This window comes from Cryptomeria japonica, chromosome 2, assembly GCF_030272615.1.
Source record: "Cryptomeria japonica chromosome 2, Sugi_1.0, whole genome shotgun sequence".
Taxonomy (NCBI): Eukaryota; Viridiplantae; Streptophyta; class Pinopsida; order Cupressales; family Cupressaceae; genus Cryptomeria; species Cryptomeria japonica.
This window is the reverse complement of record NC_081406.1, coordinates 500,990,333-501,014,849: the sequence shown is the minus strand read 5'-3', so window position 1 is coordinate 501,014,849 and position 24,517 is coordinate 500,990,333. Positions and strand designations below refer to the sequence as shown.

The window sequence follows — 24,517 nt, the reverse complement described above, 5'->3', positions numbered from 1 at the left end:
AGTTGCCGACATCCATCTGTCTAGTCAACTGTGCCATTCCACGTGCTATATCTGAAATCCCTGTAGCTCCCCAAAGAACTATTGGAGTGAGTCTGCTGGATCGCTAGGGTCTGGTGGAGTGAGGTGAAGACCTGCCAGTAGTCCTTCAGACCCGCTCTCCTCAACATCGATGATCTTTGGGCCATGTCCACCACTTCCAATTGCTCTATTTTGCTCCTCAACAGACATCCTCTCATCCTGATCTGTGATAGGGGTGGTCCCATGCCGTGTCTGGGTCCGTCCAACTGCCATGGCGTGAGGTGAAGGCGAGGTGGGAGGGTGAGGTGTGAGTGCAAATTGCCCTAGCCACCCGTCCAAAGATGCATCTATATCCTCGTCCGTCAGTGTGTCTAGTACCGCCAACTCATCTCCTGTCATCAGTACATACCCCGACTCATCTCTCCTTGTTGGTACCGTATTAGTACCTGGCGTACTAGTATTCGACGTACTAGTACCAATCGTACCAGTACTGATCTCCTGTACGACTGGTTCTTCTTCCACTAGTACGGCCGCCTCCTGAACCATTCCATCTAGACTATGTTGTACGACCTCGTCTGCCACCGTATGGTCTGCCATTCTCCCGCCACCTAGGTCACTACCCGTATGGTCAAGCCTACTGGTACGCTCTGCGGTTGGTGCAACTTGTGACTCGAGTACAGCCAGACTGATCTGCGGCAGTGACACCTGTCATTGTGCTGGTGGTTCTCCTTCGTCAATTCTTCGGAACAACACCCCTACTGGTCTTACGTCCCCTACGGGGTTGGTCACTGTAAGTGCTTCCTGTGGTACCAAGTGTGCTGAAGAGGGCAATTTGGGAGGTGTAAATTTTACCCATGTGCTCTTCCACTGTGCTCGCAGCCCTCCATGCTGCTCTTCCTCCTCCTCCCCTTCCTGCTGTTGTGATTCCTCTTCCCCTTCATCCTCTCCTGTCGTGTGTAGTGCCATACGGAATCCCTCATCTCCACTCTCCTGCTTAGTTTCTTTGGCCTCCTCCTTAGAATCCTCGGTACTGCTGTCCTCTTCAACTTCAACGGACATGTCCAACTCCCTCCTCCTCTTTGCTGGCTGCGTGGTGTCATCAAGAGTGTCCAGATGGGCATAATAGTACATGGACGACTTATTGGGTTCCACCCTTCCGCGTGGTTCGAAGGTACCCCACATTTCTGGCGGTACTTGCAGGCGTACGACATCTAGAAATAGGCTGATGGCGTGGTGGCACATGTAAAATGTCTTGTGTTCCAGCTTGAGGAAATCATGAATACTCTCAGCTAAAAGCTGCCCCCCGTTGTAGACTTTGCCGCACTTAATGCCATTCATCAACCCTATCATCCAGATGGCTATATCGGATGCATGGCTGGCCCCTGTGAGCCGAATTTTTACCAAGTCCAACAGCATTCTCCATTCTCTTGGTGCAATAAAAGCACACTTCAATCCCCTATTGTCAGACTAGGCGCTCTTCCATTGCTCTTCTGTTAGGTCATCTCTGCATACCAAGTCCAGCGGCCACTTCTTTTTCTCCTTGGTGAGCTTTTTGGCCGGTTTCGCTGCAGATGCTCCCTTCTTGGGTATACCAAATACCCTCTTGAAGTCTTTCGCCTTGAAGGAAACTCGTACCGTGCATCCCTGGAACTGAATGATGGAAGCCCTTTCCTGGCAGTTGTATCTAGACACCATAGTTCGCAAGACCGGCTCAAAATCCTTGATGTTGAATGTCGGCATCTGAATGGCATGGTCTACCTGTGCTTTCCTGAGGGAGTCCTTTATCACATGGTCGGGAGGGGTTTCCTCCCACCAAGTACAACATTCCCTGCCAGTCACACTCTCAAAGGCTACATTCTCGACAGTGATTCCCTCCAGATCCTTCTGCACTTTTGGCCTGATTTTGGCCTTCTTGCTGCTGCTGGTTGAGTTTGTAGCAGTCATGGTTGCACTGTAACTGCTTTGCCCTGTTTTCTTGTTTTTGTCCAGTCCTTGACCGTTATTATAACTGTCTGCAAATGTGACCCGCCAATTTGTATGGACCATTGGGCTAACTGCTGCCTCGACACCATACGGATTAGTCCATACACTTCCCTTACTTGACCGTACGACCTCTTCCACCTGCGCCAACTTTGCACGAATGGCACAAATTTTTGTACTAATGCCTGCAAACTTTTTATGCAATTCCTCTCGGCATCGGCAAACCGTACGGACCCCTTTCTTCTGTTCGTATGGTATTCTTTCGGTATTCTTTCCCCCTGCGTTGACAACCGTTTGCTATCGTATAGACTTCCAATCTCCTCATACGGATTGCAATGTATGCCATACGAATTGCCTTGTGCTTGCCATATGCCGTGATATGGATACCATATGTTGTACGGACTAGGTTGTGGGGGTCAACACAAACCGTACGGCCTTGGTGTGGTTGTCGTACACCGTACAGTGTTTTGCTATGTGATCGCAGTACGATGTTTTGCTCGGTATCTTGCTCTGTGGTCGTTGTACGGTGTTTTACTCAGTGGCCACCGTATGGTATGTTTGCTCTGTGCTTTCTCTTTCGTATGTACAATCCATACGTCGTACGGATCATGATGTGTGCACTGCATCCTCTGCTCGTACATACACACAATCCGTACGCCATATAGACTCCACTTGCTTGCTGTGCGTGTTGGCCGTACGGCCCTTCCTGCACTCTCCTTTTCTCCTTTGCCTCTGCTTCCACTGTCTTGACTTTGCCTATGTGTTGTGTACAAATGGGCTCTGTAGGGCTTTATATAATCTTTTGACCTTTTCAGGGTTAGGGTTAGGCTCAAATATTTTATTAACTTTTTATAAAATAATTGCCTCCTTATTAATTGTATTTTTCCCTTACTTATTTCCATAACCTTTGCCTTACACTTTAATTTTTTTATGCTTATAAACCTTGGCCTTTTTATTTCTTCCATATACTTTTCATTTCTGATTTTCAGTACCTCCCTCTTTAACAATTGTTTTAAAGTCTTCAGACAATAATATTTTTAAAATTCAACCTTCCGTACCTTCAATATACTAAGGTATCTCGAGGTCTGTTTCCGTCGTGCATTCGGCCCTTTCTGATCCTCAGGATAGCTTGTTGCCTTTTCAGATGCCTCTAAATTTTTTCGTCCCCTCAGTTTCCTCTTTGCTCTACGGATACTTGATTTTTTCTTTGCTGTTCCCTTGCCATGCGTTTTGTTTTCCTTCCATCTTTTATTTAGCCTTTAATCAGCATCTTCGCTTCCTATGTTCCTCTTTATACCTGAGGAACCACCCTGGGACCTTGCCCTTATCTCCGAATCGTGCAACCACATACATACGTGTGACATCCTCCTGTAGCATTCTTGTGCACAACATGTCACCACGTACTCTAGGTCCCATATCTTGTCAACTAACGGCGCTGGTCCCACCCCCTTATACCGCCCGTCAATGTAGCGGCCTCCGTACTGTTGATACCATTTTACTTTTTCTCTGTCAACCTCCGGAGGTCCTGTGAGGTTAGGGATCACCTGATACAATGAATTTGGTTCGACTTCCAATTCGCCTGCCTGGGAGTCGATGATGAATAGGTCTTCCGTTTTCAGCACCATGTTTATGCAGGGACCTAGAGTTGCCTCGTACTCTTCGAAGTCAAGTTCTTCCTCCAGCTCTACAGGTTCCTCTTTATTTGCATTCTCGGCTTTCCTTCGGGCTTGGGCCTCTTCATCGATATCGTATGCTACGTACCCTTCTCTAAGACCTTCATATGGGGCTCGCGTCTTCCAATGTCCTGCAATCCGTACCCATACAGTTGGATCCCCAAAATATGCGTTTGTCAGGTGCTTGTGGGTCCTGGGAACCGCAACACCTTCCACCCACTTTGGCACAAGCCGTTCTTCCATGGCTGCAAGAGGCTTTGCCCAATCTTCATCTCTCTGGTAGGGCTCTGCTTTACCACCGGGTCTTCGTTGATTTCCTTGCTCTGGCCAATGGTCCAGTTCCCTTTTGTAGCGTATCCCAACATGTTAATCCCGATCACAGGTTTGTTTCATTCTTTGTAGACTTTCAGTTTCGAACCATTCACTGGGTCCTTGATTGGATTGTTATCTAGAGTGGATAGCTTCATCGCCCCGTTCTTGCCGACCTCTCTAATCTTATAAGGTCCGAGTCGACTCCTTTCTTCAAATTGTTGTAAAATTTGTTGTCGACGGGTCTCGCAGTAGGTTTCTTCTCGGCGAGTTTGGAGAGCAAGGTAAGCCTGTGTCAACAGACTAGGCAAGTTGTTCATCAACCAATTTATGACCGGACTTATGCCAAGGGCACTCCACACTGCGCTCTCAGGGACGTCTTTGGTCGTGGCCTCCCTCCATACGTAAGTTTCGATGGATGTCTGTAGAATGCAGGTGAAATCCCTTGTTAGTGCTCCCTCTCCTTCGAACAACTCCGTCGGCTCTTCCTCGGGATTACTGCTGGTCCCCTCGCTCACTGGTTGCCCCATTATCGTCGTGCCATGTAGTATATTCCCATCATTCCAAGTTTAATTTGGCAATGGCGCCAGATGTTTTCCCCCGAGGGGTGTGTGGGTTTTAATAGTGCATAACAGTACAAAAATATGTTAGTATACAGTAATGCAAGTAAACAGAAGAACTCAGATGTATGTATTCATTAATGCCAAATACTAGTACATTCAAAACATAACCTTCTTCCATAATCTTTGCACACTGAAATAGGAAACCAAGTACATATATATAGGTGTCAGTGTGGGTTGTCCGGTGCCAACTGCCGACAACCGTCACATAACCACCGACCCTTAACACTCGTAACGTTCTAATTACAACATGACATAATTACCCGACAACAAGAGGCTCGTTTTTCAGGTTGGCATAGTGTGGCTGCTCGTATTCATTTTCTTCCTCAAGTTGGTCTGCCACTCAGAAGACTTCAGATGCCCTGATCAAATTCAATGGGATTCTAGACCAGAATCTCTTCCTTATCTCAAAGTTGTCAGTAGCGTTGGCCCAATCATCTTCAAGGTCTGGCCTACGCTCAAACTTCTCTCCATTAACCATTCCCATCTGATGAAAAGGATCAAAATGACTCCTTGCTTGATAATGCAAAAATGGGTACCATTGAATCTCCTCATCAACATGTGTGGCAGCTTGGGCTGATGGACAAGTCTCCAACCTTTTTCCGATACTGAGAGGAAAAGACGCTCCTGTCTTTTGTTTTCCTCTTTGCACAATCATAAAATTTTCCAACTGTCTTATCACAAGTATAACCATTCGGTTTCTAGGAAACATGGGCAACTTGTACGGGGGTCCAGAGAATCCTTGGATCCTCAAGTAGGTGAACCTGGGATATTGGATATACCAATGCGCAAACCTGCTGATCAAATCCTTTGACTCTTGAGAGAGTCGCTGATGGAGACCTCCTTGAAGGGTTCTTGTGATATGCATCATTGACCCTCTTAAAATGAAATTTCTCCTCCAGGTGTAGTTGTGGATAACAATCATAGACAACGAACTGGTTCTCTTTATTTCCAACTGCTCCTCTACACATAAGGCCTCTGTATCTGTATGTTCTGGCCAAGGAGTAGATCAAGCAGGAACTCATGTAAAATGTTCCATTCTTTTCCAGGTTTCTCAATTGACCATCTAAATTGTCACTTATGTTCTTGGCCCAATTGATCATCTTTACACCAGTAGTAACCTCATGGATAAAATAGTACATCCATGGCTCAAAGGGTGCACCTTGTTGGCTGCCCATAACTCTGTTTAATAAGACAATGAGGTCTCCATAGTCCTCTTTGAAATAAGGCCTGAGAAGGGTCTTAGGCATCTTTGAAACACTTTTTCTAGGCTTATCCAACCATGAGTGGTTGATGTTAGCCTCATACTCCTCTGTGTTATCCTCATATAATTCGGTTGCTTCATCCCTGGTTATATAGACCGTGTTGTGGTATTCAGGGATGCAAAAGGCTTCTCGGATTGCTAGTTCACCAATGTTTACAAGCACTCTACCATCAGGAGCAACTATCTCGCTATTCTCAGGGTTATAATGTCTAAAACATTCTGCAATCAATTCGGTACACTGAACTGCTGGAAGGAAACCAGCAGCCTGCACTATCCCATAATTCATCATCCTCTGTGCAATTGGAATGGGTAATTGTGTATCGGTGTCATGCATCCTCATCTTGAACTCACAAAGATTGATGTGCCCAAGGTTGGTGTCTCCAACTTGCTTCCATTTGGAGTTCATTTTGGATTTGGGAAGGGAATCCTTGTCAACCTGGAACTTCATTTGAACTTTGTGTGATGGTCCAGCTTTTGTGGTCATCCAAATCTACAAAAATTGAACAAAATTAAGTTAGAATCTGCGTTTTAAGTGGAAATTTGGAGTTCTAATAGTTTTTAAACACAACATTTAAAAGGGGTTTCAATGCTTAGATATTCTTGAATGTCTTAGAAAAATCCTTGAATATGACCAAACTTGTGAACTTGCATGTCTGATTTTAATAAAAAATTAGAACTGAGAATAAAAATTAAATCCAAGAAATTCGATTAAGTGTGCACTAACACTGGTTTATGGGGCAAAAAATAAGAAAGAATAGAAGGAGAATGCATTATATTAGTTCTTTCTTTCGAAAAATCTTGAAAAATCAAGTTAAGAAACCTGATAATCTGCCCTGAAACCAAATTTCTCCTTCAAAAAGAATAAGAAAGAAGGGAGAAATGCTTTTCGTGATTAAAAAAATCAGAGGTTGTACTTCAAATTGTTGTGAAATCATTCTTGAAAACAGTCAAAATCCTTCTCCCAATTGTGTATAAACCTTTGAAATCTTTGCTGGAAAGCCTCAAACCTGCACAAGCTTCTTCAAAACCTTCTCAACCTGCTCTCTTAAGTTCGAATTTCTTATGAAAGAATGAGAGAATGAAATGGTATTTGTATTAAAACCTCATGGAGTTCGAACTTCTTAATTAGAAACATAGAAATCTTCTCTGATTTGTTTCCAATTACTCCTTAGTCTTTCGGTTTGCAAAATAAACTTTCTAATTTGAGTTTCAGTTGAGTTGGAATCTTCTTAGCAAGTTCAAATGGTAAGTTTCAGTTCAAAAGAAAGCTTCTATTTTAGATTTTCAGTTGATAAATCGAACTTAATCTTCATTCTTTCAATTTCAAAAATTTACTAAAATTGCACTTAGTTCGAACTTGGACAAAATGTCTTGTTGATCACCATGAGAATATTCCTTAATTTCCAATTTAGCAAGTTTCTTCATGTAGGTGGACTTGGTGAATTTCATTGCTAGTGATCTAGGTGGACTTTTCTTGAGTGTTGTTTCCATCTTCAAGTTGTAGGGTGGACTTGGTTGATTCTTTTCACAATGAGGGCGGACTTGGAGATGTCATTGCACCTCTTTCTTGGCGGAATTGCTCATATCCTTGCACTTTACAAGGCGAACTTGAGGGGAGTTGTGCACCTTTCACTAGCATGGCGGACTTCATCAAACTCATGCACCTTCTCTTTGGCGGGGTTCATCAAACTTGAGCACCATGAGGGTGGACTTGGTTCATTTTGTGCATTGATTCCAAGCAGACTTTATGATAATTGGGCACCAAGGTGAGCGGACTTAGAGAGATCTCCTCCCCTTGCAAACATCATGAGGGCGGACTTTATAAGATCCTTGACCTTGTGTACACCTTTGTTGGGTGGACCTGGAGAGATTCCATCCTCATGAGAACTAGATCTTCATAACTTATGCATTTTAACTTGGATCTTCTTGAAATTTGAAAATCACACATCTCTTAACCCCTGAATCCCCCTGGATGCCTAAAATTTAGGAACCTTTCTTTTTCAGACAAAACTTGAATTTTGGAGGAATTCTCAATCATTTTTAATGCAACTCAGAGCCAACAGTGCAAACCTTAGATCCCTTTCAAAAATAGAAAAAGCAAGCATCCCTAAAAAATAGGAAAAACTTTCTAAAAATAGCCATTTTGGGGATCGTGCTTAAAGTGACAAAAACGAAACTTCCTAAAAAATAGTAAAAAGCAAAAAAAGCAAAAAAAGCAAAACAACAAAACTTTCCAAAAATAGAAAGTTGTCCAAATTCACTCACAAATCAATTGTAATTTTCGTCCTTCAAGCTTTCTAGGCATGTCTAGATTCTGCTCTAACCATGACTTGCACAAACTGACTTATGACTTCCAAAACTCAGACCATTCAAAACTGAGAAAGTTGGTACTGGGAAGGTTGCGAGTCTCTAACAAAAACCCTAGAAAGCAAGAAACAAGGAGGGTCCCCATTCTCAATGGGGTGATGTGTGAAAAGGTCACAATAGGAATAATGTTTATTTTGGACTCAACCATTTAATAAGAGCTAATTCCTTTCTATAATGGAGAAATTCCCTCGGCATTGACAAATAGGTTATAGTGTTTCTGATGTAGATATCTAGTGCATTCAGATCTTTTATCATGACCTTGTCATCTTCTTGGATTCTAGTGGCGAACTGTAGGAATGGTCTCAACTGCTGCTCAATTTCTATGAATAATATTTTAAAATTGTAGCACACGACATTCATATTTTACCTATAGCTAATCATGAGATTGATACTTGATCCTGGAACCAGTTTTGGAGCTGTTCAATGGAATAAGACAATTTCAGAAGAAAATCACTTTCTTTTTATTTTTCTATTTAATGGAATATGACAATTTGGGAAGAAAATCACTGGCTGATTTAGAATAAAAGTTAAAGGCAATTTAGAAAAGAAATCCTCTCTGCTTGTAAATGCTTGAGGTACTTGAAGAACAATGATCTTGATATTTAAATTTCTATCTATTTGCCAACAGTTAATTATCTACTGGACAAAATTCCTAATATGTAATTGGGATCAGTTCATGTAGGTATGCATCTTGAAAGAAAATAGATTGATCATTCTGGGTTGCAGAATTCTTCTGTGGTTAATTAGAGTGAAATTTTTAGTCTTTGAAGTTGTCTCAAATTTGTTTTGTTGCTGCTTTCTAATGGTTCAAATCTATTGAATGACAAAATTTTCAGGTGATGTCGAATTGACTAACATGGAGTTGAGGCCAGAGGCATTGAATGCCCTTAAGCTGCCTGTTAAAGTAAAAGCAGGGTTTCTGGGCTCTGTAAGACTGAAGGTTTGTTCCTTAAAGTAGCATGGTTGATAGAAATTGTGTTATAATATTTGGAAATACTGCTTCTGACTGTTCATTTTTTCTGAGCATTGATTTTATCTTCAGGTCCCCTGGAGCAGATTGGGTCAAGAACCAGTTTTAGTGTACTTGGATCGCATTTTTCTCTTGGTAGAGCCTGCAACTAATGTTGAGGGATGTACTGATGATTCGGTGCAAGAAGCTAAACGTTCTAGGGTAAAGGTGTGTTGAAATAAATTAGCTTTAAGTTTACTATGGGTATGTAATGCATTTTTTTGTATCAATATTTCAACAGTTTAATTAATGGCATATTTAACTAACTTTGCAGGAAATGGAAATGAAGCTTTTGGAATCCAAATTTGAGGATAAAGATGAAATGGTATGTTTTTTGACGAGGAATATTTGCAAGTGATGAAAATATTAAAGAATGCATTTTTACAATTTGTTTAGAGCTTAGTATATATCGCATTTTAGTGGGTGTTAAATGTCTTGCACTTTGCACATTGTATAGTCATGGAATTTAAAGAGCTTGATTCTCTATTTTTTTGAAGCTGTAGTACTCAATATAATACTTTAGATTTGGGTTCACACTCCAAGATTTCATCATAGGTATTAGATGGCAACATAATTTGATATAATATTAAACCCTTTTATTGACATTGATTGATGAGATTTATGTAGACACCTAATTCTTTCCTAGTAACCTTCTCTAAAATCAACTAAATAATTATATTATTTATTTAATTCACATTTCACCTATATAATGTACCACACCTAAATAAATATTATTATATTAGTCATTTTCCCTCTCACACATAGTTAAATATTTTTATTATTTAATTGTCCTATTGTCCACCTCACATGGCAAAAATAATTAAATGAGCCTATATTACCTCCACTACAATCCAAGAGTAAACAACCCCCTAAATGCACTTGTCCCCCACATTCCAAATGGTTGCAAAAATTTACTATTTTTGGAAATGCAATCCTATCCCTTCATTATAGGATTTTTATGAAATTTTCTGTTTTGCTCAAATCCCAATGTATTCTCAACCTGTTAGATTTCTCAGTTTATAAATCAGTAAATGCTTGACATAAATCCACTCAATATATCATCAACTCAAAATGATGACACACTAATATTGATATTTGCATTGCCATTGAATCGTCATTACAAAATGTAAAATATGATTACGTCAATTATACTCGGATAAAGCAAGTACAATGAGTTTATTGCCGATCTCATTTGCTATCCCAAAATCTTCACTGCTGAAATAGATTTTGCTGATACATGAATGTGCATGAAAAAGAGTCTAACATTTGACTAACTGTTGTAGATATTGTTGGCACCAATTAGAAATCCAGAACTGCTGCATTAATCAATATAAACTGCATTGACTGCTGTAGCTACTTATGACAGAATAATTCAGCTGGAAAATATCAGCAATTCCTGTGATTGCTTTGACTTATATGGTTGTTGCAGGAATTTAGAAATGATTATTATTGTTGGGACAAACTCAAGGTAACGTTTCGAAGCTGGAATGAGTCTTTAATGCAAAGCTGGAAATACATGATTGGAGATTTTCTTTAGTTGAAGTCTGGTTGTATACAAACTCCCGCTCTTCTCATATTTATGGACCTGCTATACTCAAATAGCCCTGCTGGATTAAATTAGTGTAATGTCCCCTCCTTGATCCTGGAATGAGTCTTTAATGCAAAGCTGGAAATACATGATTGGAGATTTTCTTTAGTTGAAGTCTGGTTGTATACAAACTCCTGCTCTTCTCATATTTATGGACCTGCTATACTCAAATAGCCCTGCTGGATTAAATTAGTGTAATGTCCCCTCCTCGATCGTTATATATATCCTGAATAAAGTAATTATTATTAATAATTACCAACGAATGGTTATTTGAAATTTATTTATTTATTAAATATTATTTTTTAATTAATATTTATTACTAGTTATATTCATGAAATATTCAAATGAAAATAAATTAATATTATAAACATAATTTACATATTCTTAATTGCATCTCAAAGATTGGAGAAGATTGATACACAACATAAATATCGATCTGCTTCATACATAACCGACGATGATTGCGAGTAGAAATTAATGATCTCATAAAGATAATCATAGCAGGACATAGCTATGATCCATCATTATTGAATAAGCAGATTAATCAATCCTCATCGATATCCAATAGAGGAAGATGCTACAAACTATATGAATAGATTACCGATTAACAACCTATAGATTATTTCCATTATGAATAGACAATTGATCACAATTGAAGAACCAATTATGTTTTCAAAGAAACACTTCCAATATCCATTGAGGCAGCTACCATCACGAAGCTCATTTTCTACATTCACCGTTGTATGGAAGAATAAGAAAGAAAAGCGACTAAGTCAAGACACATAATCATGACATAAGAAGGTTGACTAGTTTATGGGTGGTTACAAACCATAAGTAAATAACATCATTACGTATAGACAAAGTTGGTTAAAAATAATAGTTATTAATTCACACCAGGATTATGAGGGGGGGTGCGATTCGAATACTAATTCCTCAATCGAGTTGCCAATAACTAATTAGTTTCTACAAAGTGATGCGATTCATAGTATTAAGGAGTCACGAACAAGGAGGTGTGTCTCATCAATAAGAAGAGATGCAACCTGTTCATTGGTAAGATATAAGATAGCGACCAGGCTCCACTTGGACAGGGAGAATAAGGGAGCGAAGTAAAAAAGTAACGGAAGAAAGAAAGGGTCATTGTCTGCAGTGCGTCGAACTTATATTGGCATTAGGAATATTACAGCCTCAACATGACATATGCATTAATCATTTGACACTCTGTTAATAATTCTGTTAATAGTCTGTGATATAATATTCAATATTTCTTAAATACATTAACATGTATGTAAATTAATAGTGAAATGAACCACAATTTAGTACCAAAAGTGTCCTATTAGATCAATATTCTGTCATTGATATAATAATAACAAAAATCCACAAGTAAGATATAAGGTATAAACTGGTAAATTGCTAATAGAGTAAATATAAAAAAGTTTGAACTAAACAATTTGAAATGTTCTATATCAATTAGCAGTAAATTACAGTCTGCATTTGTAGAGAATTTATTAAATTTACCTTTAAATGAACATCTGTTAGGGAGGAAAAAGGATTTGTAGAAGGGATATTGTCCACCCAAGTAGGCCACCTACTAAATCATATTAGATCAGTAGGCCAGTAGGGCAGGTGATCGCTACTGGGCTTGGGTCTTGTTGATCTGTGTTTTATGCACATATTCAGAATAAAATACTAAAACACTTTACCCTCTCTTGAACAAAATCACCTCCGATGCTAAGGGTAAGATCAACTAAAATGATTCCAAGGTTTCTACATGTTAGGTCTTGACGAGTGGGTAACTCAATGGTTGATGTGAATTGCTATTTTCACTTGGGGACTTACACAAATGTTCGAATCAATTTCTCTTATCATAAAATATGTGGAATGGGTGTACTGATAACTTAGGATATGGCAATGTAGTTCTAGACTCAATTTTAACAAGACTTACTAAAAAAAATGGCGAAAGGGAATAGGGTTCAGGAAATCTATTCTAAGCCTAGGAATGTAGGAAATGATGAACAAATTTAGTGGAATCAAACTAGGCAAGGTCTCACAAACAAGGTTTGACACAAGCTTAGTGCAATCATCTAAGGTATACTTATTGATTTTTAAACTATTACCATCACACATTGACACCATCCAAGTTGATGCTTATCAAGGGATGCATATAATTGAAGTTAAGCTTACTCAAATTTCCAGTTGACCACACAAGACGCACTTACCAACGGCAAGGGGGCTAGTGGTATGGATTAAGGATTCCACACAAATATACTCAACAAATCTTCCACTCAATCTTAATAAACATGAAAACAAATTCTAATCTAAAATTCTAATCTAACTTGGAGGAATTGAGAACCATGAATGCAAGCCAACACTTGAAAGACAAAATCACTATCAAATCGAACGATGATTTATATTCAAATAGCTGCAGCATATACCAACAATTCTACAAAAACTCTCTCTTACAAATGAGAGACTATGGGGTATATATATAGTCTCATACAAAATGGATGACCAAGATTAAAACTAAATCAAGGGCCAAGATAATGCCAACAAATCCCTAGAATCACCCTAATTAGGGTTTACATAAAAATGATGTTGGTTGAAAATTTTGTACACTGCGGAAAATATACAAAATTGTGGTTTCAACCACAACGTGTGAGTAAAACTCTCCTAATTAAGGGAAGGCTCCCCCTATCTAACTACAACTTTAAAAATAAAATAGGATGGGACAACAATCTTTCTTCTTCTTTCAAGAAAGACAAATGATGATCCACCTAAGCACAGATTTCAAATTTCAAGTTAATCCGGTTAAATTAGATTAAACTGTGAAATTTTGAAATTTCTTTGAAAATTCTTCTAAGTCTAGCTAACAAGGGTTCTGAAGTGTTTCTGCAGGTTCAAACCCCATCATGAAGGTTGAAGAGGCCATGAAGGAGCCTTGCATGAAGTCCGCCATGCCTTAGGAGGCTATGTGGGTGCTCTCATCAAAGTCCGCCATGCCTTAGGGAGGCCATGTGGGTGCCTTGCCTGAAGTCCGCCCCACCTAAAGAGGTTATGGAAGAGCATGGGTTAAAGTCCGCCCAAGGCTTAGGAGACCAAGATGGAGAAGACTCCAATGTCCGCCCAAGTTTGAAGGGGCCAACAACAAAGTCCGCCCAAGCTTGCCAAGTGTTGGGAGCAACCTCCAAAGTCCACCATAAGCTAGGAGGGTCCATGGGTGTCATAGTCAAAGTCCGCCCCACCTTAGGAGGTCATGTGGGTGCAAGGCCTAAAGTCCGCCCAGCCATGAAGAGACCAGGAAGGAGGCAACTTCAAAGTCTGCCCAGCCATGAAGAGGCTATGTGGGGGCTAAGGTAAAGTCCGCTCAAGTTTGAAGGGGCCACGAAGGAGGACTCTCCAAAGTCCACCCAAGGTTGAGAGGCTATGAAGGAGCTAACAACAAAGTCCGCACCACCTTGATGGAGACCACGAAGGTGCTAACAACAAAGTCCGCACCACCTTGATGGAGGCTATGTGGGGTCTAAGCTTGAAGTCCGCCCAAGTCTATAGAGGTCACATGGGTGCTAAGGTCAAAGTCCACCATGGGATGAAGGGGCCATGAAGAGGCCAAGCCAAAGTCCGCCAAGGAAGGTGCCTACTCCAAAGTTCGCCCAGCCATGAAGAGGCCATGAAGGAGGTAACTCCAAAGTCCGCCCAAGGGAGAAGGAGACCATGAAGGGGCTAAGGGTCAAAGTCCGCCCAAAGTTGGAGAGGTCACATGGGAGTGTAGTCCAAAGTCCGCCCAAGATGGAGAAGACACCAAAGTCCGCCCAGCCATGGAGGAGTCAACAACAAAGTCCACCAAGGTAAAGGAGGCCATGGAGGAGTCAACAACAAAGTCCACCAAGGTAAAGGAGGCCATGGAGGAGTCAACATCAAAGTCCGCCATACCTTGGAGAGGTTGGCTAAATTCGCCAAAATTTGGAAAAGATGGAAATAAAGTTCGAAAAAAAAATCAACCTACACATGGAAGGTCAAACAAAGTCAACATGATGTCACAAAATCCACAGAGATTTCAAAATTAAATCCAAAATGAAGAAATATCTAAATAAATTAAAAAAAGCCTCAAAATAAATCCAAAATGGAATGTTTTTTTTGAGAATATTGAGGGAATATTAAAAATTTATTAAGATATTAATTCAAAATGGAAAGTTTTTTTGAAAGGGAATATTGGAGGAATAATGAATATCTTCGAACTTAAATCAAAATGGCAAGTATGAGTTGGATGATTTTAGGGGTTTTTCTTAAAACTTGTCTACAAATACTTCATTATCAAATTCATTATTACACCAAGAAGTTCAAAATTACTAAGGAGAGCTTAGTAAAGTATGTCAATTTGAAGATCATTTGGAGGAAATTCTAGATATTGCTGGAAGTCGGATAAATATTTTGGCAGAAGGCTTACAGATTTTTGGAGAAAGGCATCTTTTTTGAATTTTCTCAATATTTTGGAGAAAAGTCTAGCCAAGTCAGAGGTAAAATTAAAATTGTGAATTTTTTGAATATTTTTCTAGAATTTAATAAATGATTTTGGAGAAAGAAAATTCAATTTTTTTGGCTAAGTATGAAATTTTTTGAAAATTTTAACACTTGATGGGGACTTCAACCAGCTTCAAGGCCGAGGGTCTGGAGGTGAAAATTCATTTTTTTTGGCAAAGTATGAAATTTTTTCGAAAGTTTTAACACTTGATGGGGACTTCAACCAGCTTCAAGGCTGAGGGTTTGGAGGTGAAAATTCAATTTTTTTTTGCTAAGTATGAAAATTTTTGAAAGTTTCAAACACTTGATAGTCACTTCAACCAGCTTCAAGGCTGAAGGTCTGGAGGCGAAAATTCAACTTTTGTGGCTAAGTAATGCGAGTGAAAAAATGAAAATTTTCCAACACGGCCATTTCGCGGCCTCGTTATTTTTTTTCGAAATTCTGTAGAATTTTTTCTAACTTAAAGTTTTTATCATTCATCTGCAGGTCTTGAGCGCCATGAAGTTCCAGGTAGATAAAGATGCTCCTCCAGAGTCAAGGATGACTTCCAAGTGGAAGAACATCAGCAACACCAACCTCAGACACATCAATCTGAGGGAGTTTAAGAAGCGAATGTTTGGTCTGGACAACCTTGTGCCTACCACCATTGCGCGGAAAATAATGAAGAGTGGTATCGTGCACGCTGCCGGTTTCCTCCCCACCATGCAATGCAATGAACTAGTAGTTGAATGTGCCAAACACTACAACCCCACCAATAAGGATTTTGTTGCACCTAATGGAAGAGTGTTAGCGAATGTCAGCGATGAGGCCATCAGAGAGGCCTTCAGGATCCCTGAGTACCACAACACAGTATATATGACCAAGGATGAAGCTGACAGTCTATACCATGATCACCTGGAAGAATATGATGCCATAGTTAATCATTTTTGGTTAGACAAGCCAAGGGAGGGCGCCCCTAAACTCCAGAGAGAGAGCCTAGTACGAGCATACTTCAAGGAGGACATTGGGGACATGATCGTCTTGCTCAATAGAATAATAGGAAATCCTTAGGGAGCTCCATTCGAACCCTAGATGTATTATTTCATTAATCAATGGAGTAAAAATGATAGACTGGGCCCGTATGATCAGCGATAGTTTAGACAGCCAGCTAAGGAATCTGGAGGCAAATAGGACTTTCTTCATGAGTTCTTACTTGTTCTATTCTTTAGCTAGGACCTACAGGTACAGAGGTCTCACTTGCAGAGGAGAAGTTGGGAACAAGGAGAACCAATTCCCAGTATATGATTGCTATCCCCAGCTCCATATGGAGGAAAAGTTCCATTTCAAAAGGGTGAATGATGCCTTCCTGATGCACATTACCCGAACCCTTCAAGGTGGCCTGCACCAGAGGCTCTCTCAAGAGTCTATGGACTTCATCGGTCGGTTCGGGTGTTGGTAACATCCAATATCCAAAGTTCACTTACCTTCGAATTCAGGGATTCTCTGGTCCTCCATACAAGCCTCCAGCTTACCCTACCAACCGAGTGGTGTTGCTCGAGGTTGTGAGACAATTGGAGGAGTATATAGTGATTCAAAGGGATAAGCAGAAGAAGGCAGGCACATCCTCACTTACAATTGGTAATGGGCTGGAAACATGTCCATCATCACAAGTTGCAGCTACCGCTGAGAAAGAACTGGCCTGGTATCCCTTTTACCAATACAAGGCAAGAAAAGATTTCGATCCATTCCAGAGGATAAAGAAGATCGAAGGGACAACGTTTGAGCACAGACTAGATCTGGAAGACTACTGGGCTAATGCGGCCGATAGTTTCGAGATCCAGAAGAGGTTTTGGTCAAGAATTCCTCTTAAGTATGGTGAGAGCAACGAAAGTGTTCAAAGTTGCCGATCAGGTGGAAGAAAGCCAAGAACTTCAGCGGCCGGGTTTTGAGAAGATGAAGAATGAACCTTTAGTCTTGATAGATTGGATAGAGGGAGAAAAATCAGATGTAGTAGACCTCATGAGGTTAGTGGTTGAATACTCAAGGTGGTGGGCATCTGAAAAGACAAAACAGTTGAAGGCCAAAGGTATGGTTCTAACTTATGAATTAATGGGAGTGGATGATACTCTGTCCGTCCACCCCTATACCTTTGTCGATGATGCTCGGAATCTGGAAAGTGTTGGATCTTGAAAGAGAAAGGAGTTGGGTGGAAGCTCCACAAAGTGCACAGGGAAAAGGGCTGTAGTTGAGAGAAGAGAATCTAGCGAAAGTCACTCCATTCTAAGTGCTGCTTCCATTGTGCCTGATCAGAGTACAATTGGGGAACAAGAGATGAACATCTATGTGAGTGATGATGAAGTAAGAGTGCTTTCTCAGCCAATTGAGGAGGTGATGGAAAGGTCTTTCGGACTCCACACAGGGGGCAGGATGAAGCCCCTATAATTTTCTTGGATGGCATACCAACGAACCCAGGAGAAGCAGACGATGAGTTTGATCGGAATACTCTAGAACAATCAACCATTCCTAATTGGCTGAGAGCAAGAATAAAGGCCAAGGTTCCCAAGGAGGTCCACTCAATCAAGGAGGCTACCGTAGCATTCCTGGAGAAGGTGAATGAGCCCGCTGCAGCTAAACCGCCCAAACCAGCCAGGAAGTTCTCCCTGATTTAGAGAGATAGTGCCGGATTCAGGACAGTTCAGATAGCAGTGCCCAAAGAAGGGAAGACTAGGGACAACGTCACCACAGATGACTACAAGATCACCACCATAGACATGGGTAAGCCTACCCAAGACCAGGAGGTCCAATATTTTGACGACTCCTGTAATGTTCTAAAGACAAGGCTGGCTCATGAGAAAGAAAAGAGAAAGGAAGTGGTGGAAGAGAACCAGCAGTGGAGGAAGTATGTTCTCCATCTTACCAGCCCACTCAACCATGAAGTCCCAGCTACTCCACCATAGCCTCTTCAGCAGGGATCAATGAAGGACTATGATGAGATGAAGGGATCATACGCTCAAGAAAAAGGAGTGGATTTCAGATGTTGTGATACGTGCTGACACCCTGGTAGAAAACTTAGTATCAGCGCATGAGGCAACTTCTTTGTTGATTGATCGTATCCAGGATCTATCATACAATTGGGAAGAAGTGGATGAAATTCAGAATGAAATACTCCCTCACCTAAAGGTTATTCGAGGCATGTCAAAGAAGAGCTTAGTGGATGCAGGCATCATACAAACAGGAGACGGGTACGACTTCGGCACGTGGTACTATGCTCTAGTCACTCGGATTGAAGTCCTGAAGAAATCCGAGACCAAGTGTTTTGAGACAGAGGCAAGGGTTAGAGAGATCCTGGGCAAGGTATTCCGGGTGGCGTCAGAGATCTGGCAGAAGGAAAGCCTAAGGGAGAAGCATTTACAAGTAGAGAACCTGAGAGCCAGGATTTAGACAAGCTTCTTCAGAGATTCAAGGATGATTGACAAAGGCGATCTTTCTAAGATTGCAAACTTCCTTTCCATCGATGACAACTTCCTCACCCAGGCAGTGAAGTGGGAAGGCATCCTTGCTACGTGCGCCGACGAGGTGGATTTCGTCGATTTCCAAATTGGCGGTTTGCCAAGTGTCACCATAGAGGAGGTCAAGCTCGTGGTGTCCAGATACGTTGAATCTTTGAAAGAGGAAAGTGGCCACTCACCTCAGTAAAATTAGCAGCTGTGCCACTTGTCACTCTTTCATTTGCTTGAACTGATAGTATTTCGGGAAACCGTAATTAGGGTTTAGGACTTTCAATCTTGGCCCTTGATCACTGTTTGATCTCGGCCATTCAGTTATTTTTGAGAAACTATATAAGGTTGCCTCCCCTCATTTGAAAAGGGTGAGGTTTTTGATGTATTGTTGCTTAAGGTCATTTCCAGATAATATATTGCATGTGCACTGCTTTGTAATCTCTATTATTTGAATGATTTGCATGGTTTCAATTGCCTCAACACTTAGTTAAAATTAATTTAGATTTGCTTTCATTGTTGTTAATTTGAATGAAGGATTTGATAAGTGTCAATTGATGGTGTATTTCCGCTCATACTTTTGGTAAATGGATGATTTCCATTCTATCGTGCAAAGTTAGTCTGAGCCCATCCCCTGTGCATCCCAACATCTCGATCATAAGCACAACCCATTGAAGATTGCACCGGCCTTGTGTAGTTGTCCCTAGTGTGGCGAAGCAAGGTTTGGTTTCTCGAAAGCACTTAGTTGATGCCGTCTCCGAAATTCGTAGGATTAGATTAGCCTCCCTAAACCCTATCTCTTTTTCCCTTTCTTTTGAAAGTCTAAATCCTAGAAAATCCCCCCAAAAAATAAAAAACAGAAGAAGAGCCTAAAAATTGCTAAATCCATTTGAGTCCAGCAGTTCAAGAATACTTGTTAAACGTAAGTCCCCCTTGAAAATTTCAGCATACACTACCCAAGAAGCTATTCCACTAAAGTCGCTTGTTCGCACATATAGACCTTGGAATCAGTAGTGATTTTTCAGGAGAGGATAGAATACCTTCGGGTATCCTATCCTAATGTTTGGTAGATGATAAAACAGACACCAACAAGTCCATACGTCCTTCTATATGTATTGAATAAGTCTAATATTAAAAGTCATGTCCCTCCAATGGAAAGGTTTATTCTTAATGATCATGTCCTTCTAAATGACTTTACTTGTCATCTCTTCATCCCCCTTGCTATTATGATCAATGCCTAACTAATCTGGTCGCCAGCTCATTCCCTTTGATTGCTTGGCTTGTTCATTGGTAATGGTAGTTACTGCATTAGTAATCTTCTTAAACATGTATTACAAGGTCTTACTAGATCGCACTCCTTTTATCAATAAAGACACTGGTTGATGTATAATGTATTCCTTAATCCATTGGCTCGTATAATGATTGGTTTGCTTTCTTAACCATTTCTTATACTTTCTTCATTAACATATGCATTTCTGACTGCTTCAGATTCTTCATCAGATCGTCATCAAACCATTTGGTTTCAATTGCATCACTTTATTATAAAGGTAATACAAGGATGTTTCTCAATATTAACACTACTTGACGAAGTCTTGTTTGGGGACATCACATAATTCTCCTATTTGTGGAAGTCATATTCGTGTTGGAAAAATGTTTACGAAAATAGAAAAAAAGCATAAATACGTTACTTAGTAGCTTGAATTAAAAAAAAATCAGTGCTTCAGTAACAATTTATTGTTTGTTATTGGATTTTTTTGAAAAAATTCAAGCAAAGCATATTTAAAAATCTAAATGCTATACCAATGCAATGTGAATGGATAAAATTCAAGGTGGAAGGTTTAATATTTGAATACATATGTAGTTTTCGTTTAAGGTAAAGAAAATGTCTTCTCCTCTTGAAAATATGTAATGAAGACATTCTGAAATCATTGATTATCAGTTTGGTTGTAGTGAGCTGGAGTTACATATACCTTTTGTTGGGGACAACTGATGATGGTTTGATTCTATTATTGAAAAATGTCGAGTTTTACTTTTAAAGTTGTTTGGATGTCTAAAGGGGATGAAAGCTTAGCTTTTATAGCCGCTAAATTTTGCAACATTGCAATAGATGAAACCTACACAGCATTTCTTTGCTTTTAAAATCTAAAAAATCTAAATGCGGAAGATAAGAAATTGCATAATGTGTAGTTAAAATCTAAATAGAGATTCCTGACTGCTGTCTTTAGGTTTCACAGACCCTAAACCTGCACGGTATCAAAACTGTGTGAATGAAGCTGCATTTTCATTTTTTTATTTTAGGCAGCTGAAGTTTTACCCCCGTCATGAGTAACACAATTTTTTGGTTTGTAATGGTGAGTTTTTTGATCAAAATCATAGTGAGTTTATTAAAAACTTGCTGCCGAGTTTTTCTGCAAGTTACTCATCAGGCATTACAACTCTGATTACTCATGAGTCCTGTGAATAATCACAAGCTTTTTCAACTATGGTTTCAGCTTTTTGTGTTACAAGAAAAAAGATTTTAAAATATCTTTCAAGAAAAGCATGCTGGACTGTTGCAGAATGGGCTGAAAACCTACCTTTTTTGCAAAGCATGCCATACGTATGGAGTTTGGTATTATTGAGCAGCAAGAGGATATTAATGTTGATTAACTTTGCTTTTGTTTTAATTAATTAGATTACATGCGACCTTTTTTAATATACAAACTGATGAACCTTTTTGAGGGTATTAGTTTACATTGCAAAGAGTTTGTCAGCATGGAGACGAATATGGATGAAATTATTTATATATATCAAAATTTAGTTTTATTTCCAGAGGATCATCTTGTAGCTGCTTCAGCAAGAGAGAGTGAGTACATATTCTTTTGTTGTTTGTGACATATTTTTTTCAGAATACATCATGGCTGGGATCTCTAATTAATACAGTCATAGGGAATATCAAGCTTGCTATTACAAATATCCATGTCAGATATGAGGACACTGAAAGGTTGGTTTATTGCTTTTCTTAACTGTTTGATCTTTTATGTATACACTCATCTATCTACTTATTCATGTCATCCGTATTGATAATATATCTGACAAAGTTTTTCTTCTAGCAATCCTGGACATCCATTTGCAGCAGGAATGACATTGGAGAAACTTGCTTCAGTAACTGTTGGTGAGGATGGAAAAGAAACTTTCATTACTGGTGGGGCATTGGAATATATACAGAAGGTAGGTTTCATTTTTTTGGATATCTGAAGGAAAATGAAGATATAAATACTTCTTATTATCATGAAGTCTTATGATTTATAAACTTTGGCAGATTATTTGTATATATTTGTGTAATTGCCAGTCTCTGTCTAGCTTTCTTCATGCTTAATCCAATTATATGGTGGCGGATTGCCAATGATAGGAACAATCAGAATGAATTTTTTGTGCTAAGAATCCTTTCTTCACATTATTCATAATTTCATACAGTCTGTAGAGCTTGAGCGGTTGGCTGTTTACTTTGATTCTGATGTAAAGCCATGGGAGATTGGTAAACCTTGGGAAGATTTGCTACCTTCAGAGTGGAGTCAGGTATTATTTTGATCAAGTGAGGAAAAAATTTCACCTTTTCTCCAAAGATATCATTTTCTTTTACTCTACTATATATTAACAATTATTTCTCTCAAGATTTTTGAACCTGGAGTCAAGACAGAAGAATCAATATCTAAGTGCTGTGCTTCCCAAGACCATAGTTATCTCTTGCAACCTATACGTGGGGATGCAAGATATGTGAAACTTGGATCTATAGATTCAAGAAATGTGGACCAACCACTACAAAAAGCAATTGTGAACTTGGATGATGTTACTTTATGCTTGTCACAGGTAAGGAATTTTTCTAATTGTTTTTTTGTAGGTTTGTTTCTGTGGTTTCCTTCAATGAATGGACCATATTGGTTTGTGTTTTCTTGACTTTGCATTAATTCTCTTTTCAATAATGGTCTAAGGTTCTTTTCTTTACAGGCAGAATATCGGGACATGTTGAAGCTGGCTGAGAATATTTCAGCCTTCAATCGTCGCTTAAAGTATGCTCACTACAGGCCTCTTGTGGGGGTCCATGCCAATGCTAAATCCTGGTGGCAGTATGCCTGTAAAGTACTAGTTGAACAACAGAAAAGGGCAAGGTATATTTATGATCTACTCTTTTTTGTCAGACATCTTTTTTGGTATATTCTAAATGAATGAATGTGCTTTTGCATAGGGAATCACCTGTCTTTATATAATAAAGCATAAAAATAAGAAAGACTAACCACAAGCAATGAATTGCTAGGTTGTTAGCTCCCATTTGCATTGTTTGAGTGGGGGAATCTTTCTCTGATGGCATTGTTTGAGTGGGAAGTCTTCTCTTGTTGGCAATTAATACAATGCACAATGACACTTTAAGCTATAAATTGAGGCACGATCTTTGTAAGTAGGGAAAGCCTTTATTAGGGGACAAGAAAGCTGTGTTAAAATTAACAGCAATTTTTCCACAAGGTACCAACGTGTAAAAAAGAAGACATATGGAGATAGTGTGTAAATTATTCACATAAATATTAATGAAGATTGTTCAACATGAGACAACTTTTGCAAATTAAGTGGACTAAATAGAGGAATACAAGAAGAAAATAGGGCCACTATTCCTTTATTGTGTGTACAAGTGGCATGAGTCAAAAGTCAAAATTAGTTGTAGGATAAAAATTTAGTGCCACCATATTTTTCCATAATGTTGATAGTTATTAAATTTCACCTACAACTTAGGGAAAACAAGATTTCAAATAAATAATAAAACGTTGTGACAAAATGACACCTAACACAACCTAAAGAAAGATTAAATCCTTGTACAACGTTTTAAAATATGGCTATTTTTATCTAATATAATAGGTGTGGCTCCCCCTAGTTTTTTGGGCAGGGATGGCAAGAACGAGCGATTTTTTGATGTTATATATAATGATACTATTTTTCATGTGGGTTTGCATAAGTTCATAAAACTAATATTGTCACTTTTTTGATACGATAGATTAGGAGACTATTCTATATGTACAAATTTAATATATAGAGCTTAGTGAAAAAGTTTTCATTCAAACAGATCTCCATAGAAACATAAAAATGCATTTTTTTTAGTAAAAGGGATAAATGGTTTTGACTTGGGTCTATGAACCAGTGAGGTCACAAATGGGGGACCTCATGCCTAACTTAAAGACTTAACAATAACACCCCATTGTAATCATTGTTACTGTTAGTAAATTAATTAATATCTATTTTTTTGAGTTGGAATTCTAATGTGTAAGTTTTAAATTCAATTATTTTTTCCCTATCTATAAATGAATTTCGTTTTCATGTATTTGCTATGAATAATTTTTTTAGTGTAAATAGATTAATAATGAAAAATATCATATATTAGATACAGATACATTATTTATAGTATAAATACATTTATTTACAAAATTAAAAAAAACTAAAAATCCTCTACATAATTTATTTGGATCCACCCCCTGCCCTTTAAAAAAAACAATTCTCAAGGGATCAAGACTTCTTTTTGGGGATCTTATAATAAAATGAAATGGATTATTTTGACTTTGTCAATCGCTATATATGTACATTTCTATTCTCGCTCGAAACATTTTTTAAAAGAGCTTGTGGAACAAGTTATCTCACATTGCAAAATCAAATAAAGAATCAGATATTTGATCT

The 24,517-nt window shown here is 39.1% G+C and overlaps 1 protein-coding gene across 2 annotated transcripts in view; it reads left to right on the top strand.

The window, feature by feature from the left end:
- Positions 1 to 24,517, top strand: part of LOC131078906 (uncharacterized) — a 336,457-nt gene that overhangs the window by 3,950 nt on the left and 307,990 nt on the right. For both annotated transcript variants that reach the window (XM_058016735.2, XM_058016736.2), the window contains exons 2-9: positions 9,068 to 9,171; positions 9,274 to 9,408; positions 9,515 to 9,565; positions 21,709 to 21,803; positions 21,913 to 22,030; positions 22,277 to 22,378; positions 22,475 to 22,669; positions 22,808 to 22,968. In XM_058016735.2, coding sequence (XP_057872718.2) covers positions 9,068 to 9,171; positions 9,274 to 9,408; positions 9,515 to 9,565; positions 21,709 to 21,803; positions 21,913 to 22,030; positions 22,277 to 22,378; positions 22,475 to 22,669; positions 22,808 to 22,968 — 961 coding nt within the window. The remainder of the gene's footprint in view (positions 1 to 9,067; positions 9,172 to 9,273; positions 9,409 to 9,514; positions 9,566 to 21,708; positions 21,804 to 21,912; positions 22,031 to 22,276; positions 22,379 to 22,474; positions 22,670 to 22,807; positions 22,969 to 24,517) is intronic.